The following is a 12,203-nucleotide window of genomic DNA, read 5'->3' as shown; positions in this document are numbered from 1 at the left end:
CCAGTGTTTGTGTTACATAACGAGCAACCATTGAGCCAGTGGCAATAATAGTCCTGTAGTATGTTGTACCAAGGGAAATCTATCTGAGTGGACAGAAAGAGGAGGAGGGTGTCGAGGCCATGGGAGCTGAGGAAGAGGCCTGAGGTGCAGCTGTAGGAAACAGAGTTGGCATGTAGACAGCAAAGTACAGAGCGAAGGTGTTTTGCAAGGCGAGGTTTCAGCTGTTAGCTATGTCAGGGCTGTGATGATTGGCCATAATGTGCATATGGAAAGAGGTGAAGCAAGATGGGTTCATGACATGAGAGTGAAGGTTGAGGGAACAAAGTTTGTCTGACAATGAGAAAAAAATAAAAGATTTAAATCTTAAAGATGTTCTTTACTCTAGACTCCAGAGGTGTGAGGATGTCACGGTAAAATTAAATGGATTTAGTCAGCGGCGGATCTTCCTATAGGGAGGGGGGCCCCAAATTCCACCGCCAACCCCCCAAACATAGGGGACATGGTGGAGCTGAGTGTGTGAGGAAGACAAAATTTGCAAATACTATATTCTTTTATTATTTGTCATGGATGGATTACTGAATGGACCTACCCAGCTTAGACTCAGGGGACCAAAGTGTCAGGGGCCCCCCTGGCCTTCACTTGCAAAATGTCACTCAAATTAATACAGTACATACTGACCAGGAAGAGACTCAAAATAACCACAAAGAGACACAAAACACCCTCAAGGAGACACATATTGTAATGTCTACAAAAAGACCACAAAGACATGCAAAGAACTGCAGAGAAACACGAAATAACTACAAAAACAGGCAAAACAAACACAAAATGACTACCAGACAACACAAAATTACCTTAATAAGACAAGTTATCTTAAACAGACCCAAACTACTACAAAAAGACACAAAACAACCACAAAAGGACACAAAATTACCTGAAAGAGACCCAAACTACCATAAAGAAAAACAAAATAATCACAAGGAGACACAAAATGACTACAGAGTGATACAAAACAACCAAAAAATGGCATGAAAAGATACAAAATGACCTAAAAGAGTCCCAAAAGACCACAAAGAGACACAAAACAACTATAAGGAGACACAAAATAACCACAATGGGATGCAAAGGAACTGCAAAGAAACTCAAAATAATTTCAAAAACAGGCAAAACAAACTCTAAGAGATGCAAAACAATTAAAAAGGACACAAAATTACCTGAAGACTCCCAAACGACTACAAAGAAACACAAAACAACCAAAAGGAGACACACAACAACCACAGAGAGACATGAAATGACTACCAAATGACACAGTACGGCCAAAACACACATACAGTTAACTTATACAGACACAAAATTACCTCAATAAGACACAAAGTTACCTCAAAGAGATCCAAACAACTACAAAAAAACACAAAGCAACCACAGAGACACAAACTGACTAAAAAGGACACAAACCAGCCAAAAAAATTTACCTCAAAAAACAGAAAAAGAGACTCAAATGACTACAAGAAGACAAAAAACAACCAAAAGGACACACAAAACAACCAAAAGATGCATAACAAAGAGACATAAAACCACCATAAAGTCTCCATGTCCTGCTTCTACGTAGGAGAGGTGCTGGGGCCTTTTGCATATCTGTGCCCAGGGACTCATTGACTCATAATCCGCCCATGATGTTTGTTAATTATTATTATTGTTCGTTAAGTTTTTTATTAGCATTGATTTCTCATTAGCGCTTGTCCAGGGCATTGAATGCACCAGGTCCGGCCCTGGGTTTAGTGTATTTCAAACTGTATTGTCTTTATGCCTCGTGCAGAGTTAACCGAGAACAAAGGGCAGTGCAAAAGGACAGTGATACTGGACAATAAAGAGGTGTGCTTAAGTGTACCCTGTAATCCCAGTAACATTCAGGGATCATGGGTACAGCTTGTTGGCCTATTCCGATCATTCCTGCATACCTGTTGATTAAACGAGGGATCTTACACAGTGGGGGGAATTCCTGACTTAGACTGGCTGAGAGGGTGAGAAAGAGCGAGAGACATGGAAAGAGGAGGAGGAGGAGGAGGAGGAGGAGGAGGGAGGGGGTGTATTTGGATTAGCTGAAAGTGAGTGACAGCTGAGGAGAGTGGAGGCAGGAGAGCGACGGGTTAATGTGGTCAGGCTGACTGACAGATTGGAAACGGTGGGATATTAACACTGTTGTGCAGCCGGAGAGAGAGAGGGGGCACATGGGAGAGAGGGAGAGGTTTGAAATGCCTTGTAGCTGGTTCACGCGTATTTGCCAGCATAGCAGACGAGAGGCAGAGAGAGAGAGAGAGCTGGCACAAGAGTAGGAAAGAGAGGGGGAGAGTTCAGTGTGTGTGTGTGTGTGTGTGTGTGTGTGTGTGTCTCCTGGGGAGAAGCACAGACTTCATATCCAGGTCTCCAGTAAACATCTATGAGCCTCCTCTATAAAGCTGCTGTGCTACTGCATGGACCCTCGGAGCAAAGGCAAAAATATCAGCTTCAGTTCCTGTTGAACTGTCAGTGTAGCAGAGGGCACACAGCTGAGCTCCAGCACAGAACAGTAGCTGGGTGCAGTGGCAGCAGCTTGCCAGGGAGTCTGTAGATGCTGAAAAGAGCCGAGACAAAGTGAGCACAGAGATCAACCAACTGAGCAGAACATGACAGTAAGTATCGCACTTTGTTCCTGTGAGGGTGAATCCAGCTGCAAAATGTTACATGCACACTTAAATGTCAAGTTCATACTCATAAAATCATCACATCATGCTGCAAGACAAGCAACCAAACAAAAACATGCATAAATGCAACTATTTCCTGTGTGTGCAGACTGTTGAGGGTTTTAATGATCACATTACATGTTAGTTTTTGCAGCTTTATGATGAGATGACATGCAGGAATGCCACAAATGCATTGGTGTCTGTTTATTGCAAAATCACTGCAAGGCTGCAAAGGTTTGAGAGACAATGTTGTTGAGAGGATTCTCAGCTTGTAACATCCAGCGCTTCAAATTTGTTAATGACGTTGGCTTGTGCAGAGCCCCTTTTAAAATCTCAGCCCACTTGTCGCTTTGTGCGAAGGGGCTAATAACTAATAGGGTTTGATAAATAATCACCTCAGTTCACAGGGCCGTGGCGAATATCAACAAATGTTTCAGCTGCATTTGCGATGATGAATGTAACTGAGCCGCTAAATCTCTGGGTGTTACTGTGACCTGGATAAAACTCAAAACGTAATAAATTTTACTTCCTGGCATGAGTGAAATGAGGAGCAGCTGGAGAATGTATTAACGTGATAACCCTGACATGTTGTTAACAGCGGTGTGAATGAAACCCAACTGAGTATGAATTCAGGGATTTGGGTTTTTAAAAATGTGAAGACGAACATATGACAATCGGTCTGTTTTCCCACAATCCTTGGTAATTTAACATTCTTTGAATTTGGAAGCTGTCTCAGACGCAGCGTTTCAGCAGCCTGTGAGTCTCAGTGAAAAGTTGATGTTCTGGAGCTGCACCAATCTATACGCCATTGATCTTGAAGTGGCCCATCATCGGCTCTGTTTAAAATAGAGCAGTCTTGGGAACATCTGCGCCGCGCACGTCTCTCCGACTGGCTGAAACCTGCAGTCTTATTTTTGGCTGCACATCAGATGCATTTGTTTGTCAAGCAGTAACTCATAACTGAAGTCCAGGTTTTAAGCCGCTGTCATCAAATAACTCAAAAATAAAGTCTCATATGGCACTGTTTGATCTCTTATCACCATCAGAGGATTATTGGTGATTGGAAAATGTCAGTGATCATAATCAGGCGTGTTATCGTAACACCCTGATATGTTATGTTTGCTTGCAGGGACGTAATTGAATCAAAACTTAAACCGACTGACCGCTAATCCCAGTTACGCAACAAATGGAAGGTCAGAAGTAAAAATATGTTATCTCTTTATCTTTTGTGTTAAGCTGTGTGCGGTAACTGTTCACAGCTTCCCTAATTTGCCGGGGTATGTGGGGGCGGGGGGATCTACTTCAAAGGAAGTCATCGTAGATGTGAACGATGTTGGAAGACTGAGTGACAGCGCCAAATGTTGTGATCGCTCCGATAAGACATCGTGTTGCTGACGTCCAGAGTTTGATCCCGTCAATAGTGCGATAAAGATCGCACCAGTGCAGCAGAATGTGATAACATAACACAATATGTTCCACTAATCTCTCACAGATGCATGCTGGGACAGCGTGTGGATCGTTCTTTAAAGGAATACTTCACCCATAAAATGACCATGTGTTGATCAGTTCGTCAGGCTGTGTTGAATTAGTGAGGAAAACTTTGTTTTTCTTGCGTGCCTCCGCAGAAAAGTGAACATATTGATTTATTGATTGACTGGTAATCATGTTAACAACAATAAAACCAGTGGTGGATGATGCACCTCAAAGCCACACTTCCACCAGAAAGTGACTTTGGTAGAGGTTAAAGTCACCTATTAGAATATTACTCGAGTTAAAGTCTTAGTGATATTTACTGTAATTTTATGATATCAAATGTTAATAGTAAGTGGACTGCACTTGTAAAGCGTCTTTCTCGTCGTCCGACCATTCGAAGCACTTTTACACTACGTCACATTCACCCATTCACACACTGGTGGCTGAGGCTACCATACATGGTGCCACCTGCTACTCAGTAACCATTCACACACTCTCACACACAGAGCGGATTATCCACCAATCGGAAGATCAGCAGTTAGATTGCCAGCCCCTCCAGTCCGCATGTCAAAGTATCTTTGGACAAGATACTGAACCCCAAATTTCTCCCGATGGCTGTTCCATCTGTGTTAGTGTGTTAAAAACTGAGTAGCAGGTGGCACCTTAGCGTCAGCCACCTGTGTGTGAATGTGTGTGTGAATGTGTGAATGTGACTCGTGGTGCAAAAGGTACTTTTGCGCTATACAAATGCAGGTCCATTTACAATGTATTTTATTGGGAGCAATTTGGGGTTCAGTATCTTTCTCAAGGATACTTCGAAATAGGGACTGGAGGGAATGGGAATTGAATCACAGATCTTCTGATTAGTGGACGACCTGATCTAGTATCTTAGTATTGAAAATAAAAGTACAACTAAATGCTGTTAATAGAAAAGGATTGCGAAGTATATTTCTTCTTAACATGTGCACCACCAATGGAGCCTTCATTACAGTTAAAGAAAAGCAAGGTCTTGTTCACAACTTAAAGATTTAAAGAACAAAATCCAGTTTTCCTTTCCTTCCTTAGCTCGTCCACCCATCCTTTCCTACTTCCTTTCTTCCTCCCTCCTTTCTCTATTTTGTAGTAAATGATGAAGATGCTAAGGGAAATGTAGTGGTGTAAAAGTGAAAGTTAACAGAAATTTAGAAACTCAAGGGAAGTACAGCCACTCCCAGAAAAGTTCTGTAACAAAGTTTGATCACTTAGTTACATTACACCGCTGAGAAAAGTCACACAACTTGTGCAGGATCCAATAGTTTTAAATGGTAAGGTTTTCATGAAAATGCATGTGTTTGAGAAGTACTGAGTGTACGACTGGATAAATAAGACTTGGATTATCCTGCACAAGTTGTGTGAGAGGTGGATACAGCCTTGCTGTTGTTAAACCTCCAATGAGTCAATAAATCAATATGTTCACCATTTTCCATGGAGGCATGCGAGAAAAACAAAGTCTTCTCCACAAATTCAAGTTAACGCAGCATGACTAACTGATTTACACATGGCCATTTTGTGGGTGAGGTATTCATTTAGACTATGAAGGAGGAGGCAAAGAAATGAACTTTGAGAGAACAACAAACCTCATGAGAATAGTATTAGTGACACATTGAAACTAATGAGATATATGAGATGCAAAGTTACGAAGTCCTCGTTGCGCAACGAGACATGTCACAGGTTCAGGTGACAGATTCAGAATTTATTCTGTGTAGGTATCTATCAACAACATCAACACATGCAGGTCGAGCTGGATCTTCTTTCTCCAATTCCTCCAATCATCATCTGTAGGCATCATGCAATTGCACTCAGTATGGATTTGTGTGTGTGTGTGTGTGTGTGTGTGTGTGTGTGTGTGTCCAGGCTGCAGCAGCTCAGGAACTTGACGAACGATGTTTCCTGTNATCATCTGTAGGCATCATGCAATTGCACTCAGTATGGATTTGTGTGTGTGTGTGTGTGTGTGTGTGTGTGTCCAGGCTGCAGCAGCTCAGGAGCTTGACGAACGATGTTTCCTGTCGGCGCAGTCCCTTCCCAGCCTGAAGGTATCCGAGCACTTCAAGGTGGTGAAGCTCCTGGGACAGGGAACCTACGGCAAGGTCATGCTGGCCGTACACAGAAAGAGAGGTCAGTGCAGGACTCAAGGTCAAAGGTCATGACCATCTCCGTTCACTCGGTCTGCGAGAGTGTATGAAACTGATGTTCAGATTTGTTGTGTAACTATGTAAATCTGAGATGGGTGAAATGGTGAAACTCCACAGCAGCACATTTACCTCAGGCTCGGGTTTCTCTCTAATGAAGAAACTACACACGTCGCTCGGGGTCAGCGCTGCAATAACGCGACGACAGATTTGCCTTTTGCTGCTGTTCACTTAACCTTTTGCGCTTCTGTTGCCGTAATGAAGCGCTTTGGGGCATACTCTGAGATCGAGTTGCTACAACTGGAGTGTAGCCGTGTAACAGAGTCGTCCCAGAGGGGAGGGTATATTAGTTCGCAGCATCGATTTATGGACAACGCTCGCATTCCACCGCTGATGACAGCTTTTTGACCTGAGCTAATTTGATGTTGTAACACATGGTGTCTCGCTTCGTTCTCTTCAGGAACCCCGATGGCTCTGAAGTTCTTTCCTCGTGAGTCGACCTCGCTCACCTCCTTCCTGCGTGAATACAACCTGTCCCTTTCCTACTGCACCCATCCTTCTCTGACACGGGCCCTTGGCATCTTCTTTTCCACACCCACCTACTATGTGTTTGCCCAGCAAGCTGGTCTATACGGCGACCTCTACAATGTGATAGTGTCTGAGGTCAGTTTGCTTGATTTGTGGCATGTTGACGCCCTGCATGGTTTGTGCATACTTCTTATTGTGAAAGAAAGAAAAGAGGGTGTTTCTTCTGGTACTAATTTCCGTCTTAAAATGACTCAAATTCAGACTCAGAATGCTTTACGTTAAGCAGCGTGGCTTTCCTGTAGGGATTTCGTGGAAAATCTAACTGCTGACCCTGCCCTTTGGAGCTCCCATTTCTCTCAGCAAAAACTCGAGACAAGCTTGATAAAGGCTTCCAGCTCACCCTCCGCTGTGTTTGTGTCACTGCCAGTAACATAATAGAGCTCTGATAAGGATAAGGACACCCTGTTAAAATGTGAGGACATGAAGTAAAGCAGGGGTTTCCAAGAACGTCACTAACCCATTCGCTGACGCAGACTTTGCCTGTCTTTTTGCCAGTGGTGCTCTAACCACACGTCTAATATGAGGTGAATTAAAGGAGTGCTTCACCTACAGAATGACCATTTGTTTTCCAGTTATAAATCAATATGTTTGTCATTTTATGTGGAAGCATGCAAGAGAAATAGTTTTTTCACGAGGTCAAGGTGAGATGGCATGACTGATAAACAAATGGTCATGTTGTGGGTGAAGTATTCCTTGAAGTAATAAAGAATGTGTTCTGATGTTGAGATATTGATTCAGACTGATTTCTGTGTCAGGTCGGGGTGGATGAAGAGCGTGTTCAGAGGGTAATGGCCCAGCTAAGCGGTGCCGTCACACACCTCCACTCCCTGGGGTTCGTCCACCGCGACATCAAACCTGAGAACATCTTCCTGTGTGACAGCTCCTGTCGCTGGGTCAAACTGGGCGACTTTGGTCTCGCCCGGGCCATCGGCTCCACCGTTCGTGCCGTCTGGTACGAGTCCCCCTTCTGCACTCCTGAGGTGGAGCCTGGAAAAAAGGCTCAGAAGGACTGGGATGGGACCGAGGAGAGTATAGAGGAAATCTGGATAACAGTGGAGCCCACTATTGACAGCTGGGCCCTCGGTGTGCTCGTCTATTGCCTCTTAACTGGCTGCTTCCCCTGGGAGGAGAGCACCCTCGACGACCGCGGCTACCGTAGATTCAAGGAGTGGTTTGACCGCGAGGAGAAGATGAGGGATGGTGAGTGGAGGCTTGAGGAGGAAATAGACAGTTACACAATCATGAGGGAGAACCAAAGGTACAACCCTCCGCCCTCACAGTTTGAGGGCCTCAGCCCGCTTGTGATGACTCTGTTCAAAGAGCTGCTCCACCCGGAGCCCAAACACAGAGGGAGCCCCGAGGAGATCCTCAGCTACCTGGGAGGGCCGTGGCTGACGGAGACAGAGATGGAGGAGAAGAGGAAGGCAGAGGAGGCGGAGAAGGAAGCCAGAAAAATAAGGGAGGGAGGAGGTGTAGAAGAGGAGCTGGTGAGGGAGGGGAGAGGGGAGAGATAAGCTTTGATTAATGGATGTAACATGTTTGAAAAACATTGCTGCATTGTATTTTTGTTTATGATTATAGCAGGTGCTATATTTTCATATTTTTATAAATATCCTTACCACAGCCACCACTTCCCTTGTTGTATATATTCCAGTGTGTATACTGTATACTGTATATGTGTATGTATGAAGGAAGTGTCTACAGGTAATACAAGGAAAGTTTGATGTGTGAAACTATGAGCTGTATTATAGTGCCTTTAAAAGTCTGTATGAGAATTGTTGTCTAGATAAAAATAAACTACTTTTACTTAACTTCTTGTGAGATATAGTTCATGAGTTACACATTCATTATCACACTCAGAGGACTGAATTGGTCTCCTAGGTTTGCACATTTCAAATATATATAACATTTCCATCAACCTTAGAGAAGTAACATGAACCAAAAAGGTGCCATTTATGTAATTAAATCAAATAAAACAGGGATGAATAGACTATATACATTTACTTAACTATATATAAAACGATTGAGTAAAAAACTGGGACTCGGTTGCAGAGAAAAACACAAAACACCAACAACAGTTTATCAAACCCAGATCTTTACTTAAGAGGTCAGGGGTCATACACGTGAAGGCAGTCAGCAAAAGCAGAAAAATGAGCACGGTGTTACTCTGAAGACGTCGAAATCCAGCACTTGGGCAGTGACTTGCCAAGTCAGAAACTAACCAAAAAAGGCGTCCTTTAACGTTGGCATGATACGCGGCTGGCTGCTGGTATAGTTTAACGGCGCCCAGCAGTGTCAGAGGAAACGTGATGGGACAAGAACAAAAGTTAAGGTGCCGAAAGTCTGACTGGGATGGGCGGGAGGGGTGTTGGAAGGGTCTAACAAACACCAACTTCCACCTGAGACAGCGATGTTTTCATCCCGTAAGATTCTAAAGCCAAACCCTGTTATTTTTCTTCTGAATCTGATCCTGTGTTTGTTGTTGAAGGAAAAAAGATGTCAATTTGTGACGTAGTGCCTTTATTTTGAAAGAAACTGTATGTAAACTGTAAATTTCCTGTGAAAACGGAGGCGTATTTTGAAAGAAGTCAATGCATGTAACACAACAGAATGTCCCAGAACGTCAACAACCGGCGCACCCAGTGTACCTTGCACGTCGTATGTGGATGTGGAAATTCCATGACCAAACGTCAATATGCAGCAAAGTCTTGGTGAGAATGTGTTGGAGAAATCCGTTGAGGGACATCACACAAAGAGCAAAGTCCATAGATTTGAGGAATCAAACACGAGGAAAAGGCCAGAGGGCAAGAACACAGTAGGGTGACTACAACAATCTGGCAACTGAATGTGGGAAAAATTGGGTTTTAAATACACAAGGGCTGATTACTAACCACACACAGGTGAGTGGAACAACACACAGGTGATCAACAAAGGCGGGAAAACTCAGGAAGTAGAAGAAATACTAAACACAATGAGAACACATTTCAAAATAAAACAGGAAGTGGACACAAACACATGAACATAAACTTCAGAATATCACATTCTAGCTAATAGAATTGATCTAATTTACTTTAATAAAGTTTATGTATATGTATTTCAAATATGTTGATACAACATATTTGAAATACACAGAATTTATCAGCAGTTATTATGTCCTGATCTCAATCTTTGAGATCGAGATTGGGGCTGATCAAGGCTTTTTTTTCTTTTTTAACTTTTTGGCATCAGGTATATTGAGTTGCATAGAGGATCCAATCCTAATGTCAGCTGTCGCACTCACAAAGCTTTCATTTTAAGACATGTGGAGTTCAGCCGTCTCCAGTTCTCAACTCTTCTTTTTTCCTCCACCCTGCTGAGCTCCAATGTATGTGAAAGAGCAGGGACTGAACCCTGCCTGCGGCAAAACACAACACGCCATAACCGACAGCAAAAATACAGTATGAGATTGTTTATCTATGTTTTGTTATTTACCAAAATTATGAGCACGTATTTCATTTCAGCTTAGTGTGAAAGTTTATGGTGCATGGTGTTTATCCGCAGGCGGAGAAGAGACAGATAGCGGTGCAGAACCAACGACAACCACACTAACCATGCCACAGCAAAGTGCAACAAAAACACCTGGAACAAAAATCACATAAATATTCTATTTTAATGTGGCCTAATTCACACAAAAGGGAAATTAACACTGAAGGAAATAGTGTTCATCCAGGTAACTCTGGCAAAGGCTGCACAAAAGCAACAATCACTGAAGAATAGGCTGCTCTCTTTAAGAGACAGAGACACTTCCCCGAGACAGCAACAAGGCCAAAAAGATTAAAGGGAGGGTTTGTTATTTTAGACTTATTTACTTATTTTGTAATATATAAACAAATAAACAATAAGTTTGGATGCAGAGATTTTTTTCTTGATGCATTGCAGAGCTTTTTCCATTGTCAAGCATAGGCTATATATTGGATTTGACACAACACAACCAAGGAAGCTGTGGCATCAACTGAGGCATGCACGTCAGCCAGGTCAGGCCGGGTGAAACATCTCAGTAGTTGCATGTAATAAACTCAGTTCCTACAATTGCATCTGAGTTTTATTTGATTTAATTAAATAAATGGTATTTTTTGGTTTATGTTAGAATTACTTGAGAATTACTACAGGTCTCTAGCATAAGAAATGACAGGACATGAGGTAAGGGAGTTCGACATATAGTCTATGTTCTCCCACCTCACCCTCCTCAGGATCGGCCCCCAGCTATCACTTGCACGGCAAGGTTTAAGTTCAAATGTCACACCAGTGCACACGGCAGTCTATACGTCTTGCTTTCGATGTGCTAACACCATACCAAAGTTTCAACAGTTCAATCACAGCACACCTGAAGCCTGCCCTTACTGTCTGACTGGGGTTAACCTGAGCGAGTCAGAATTCAGTGAGGTGCCAGGGCAGGGCGGACTACACAAAGAAAAAGACCAAACCAAACAAAACCAAACAACACAAACAGTCCCACAGCAAGAGCTCTGATGCTCTGTAGAGACACAAATATATAATCTTAAAGACACTTTATTACAAAATACTAAAATGCACACAGGCTACCAGCCGCTTTCATCTCAGCAGGGAAGCAGGTCTGAAGTGCATGGAAACAATAAATGTGAAAAACATTCAAACTCAACAGCATAAGACATGACACACAGATAACAGCTGTAGGCTGATCAGTCTTTCTGCATTTCACTGCCTCAGTCTTGCCAACATGGCAGCATGGGATGAGATGTGCACCTGTCTCATTCCACTGGCCTAAACTGTCATCACAGCCTTCGTTCCACCACCTCCCTCTACCCCCCTGAGACCCTGTGTCCTCACATGAGGACATCACATTTTGGGTTTACTTGACCTTTTACTTCATCCTACTTAACTCAGACCTGTTATCCTCGTTTGTGGACACTTTGTTGTGCCATCTAGTGGCAGTAAGAGCACAATACACTAATCCATGTAAGAACAAGATGGCAGCCATCTCTGCCAAGTCAATCTGCAGCCGATCCAAAACCTGATCACACTATATGGTTGAAACTTGTTTAATTGTGATTATTAATGTTCATAGTTTGATATGGCAACAAATTTGACCAATTTTAGCGACAGCAACAAGCTCGTTTGAAGACGTTGTGTCTTAATTATTGTTGATAATGCCAGGTTTTTGTACTTATCGGGTCCTACTGATCCCAAATAGCTAGGAGAAATTAAAAATGCATACCAAAGAAAAAAGTGGCTCTCA

At 43.0% G+C, this 12,203-nt stretch overlaps 1 protein-coding gene across 1 annotated transcript; it reads left to right on the top strand.

The window, feature by feature from the left end:
• The first annotated feature begins 2,304 nt into the window (after nucleotides 1–2,304).
• sbk3 (SH3 domain binding kinase family, member 3) lies at nucleotides 2,305–8,736 on the top strand. The gene is made up of 4 exons (XM_050047466.1): nucleotides 2,305–2,666; nucleotides 6,200–6,347; nucleotides 6,822–7,024; nucleotides 7,705–8,736. The coding sequence occupies exons 1-4, from the start codon at nucleotides 2,661–2,663 to the stop codon at nucleotides 8,461–8,463; spliced, it is 1,116 nt and encodes a 371-aa protein (XP_049903423.1). The 5' UTR covers nucleotides 2,305–2,660; the 3' UTR covers nucleotides 8,464–8,736.
• Nucleotides 8,737–12,203: the final 3,467 nt, after the last annotated feature.

The sequence above is a fragment of the Epinephelus moara genome, chromosome 6 (genome assembly GCF_006386435.1).
Source record: "Epinephelus moara isolate mb chromosome 6, YSFRI_EMoa_1.0, whole genome shotgun sequence".
NCBI lineage: Eukaryota > Metazoa > Chordata > Actinopteri > Perciformes > Serranidae > Epinephelus > Epinephelus moara.
This window is presented reverse-complemented; position numbering and strand designations above follow the sequence as displayed.

Bases quoted from the DNA above. Each gene is read 5' to 3' on its own strand.
- sbk3 (XM_050047466.1), top strand. The intron at 6,348-6,821 runs GTCAGTGCAGGA...CGTTCTCTTCAG, and splicing joins GGCCGTACACAGAAAGAGAG to GAACCCCGATGGCTCTGAAG. The intron at 7,025-7,704 runs GTCAGTTTGCTT...TTTCTGTGTCAG, and splicing joins ACAATGTGATAGTGTCTGAG to GTCGGGGTGGATGAAGAGCG.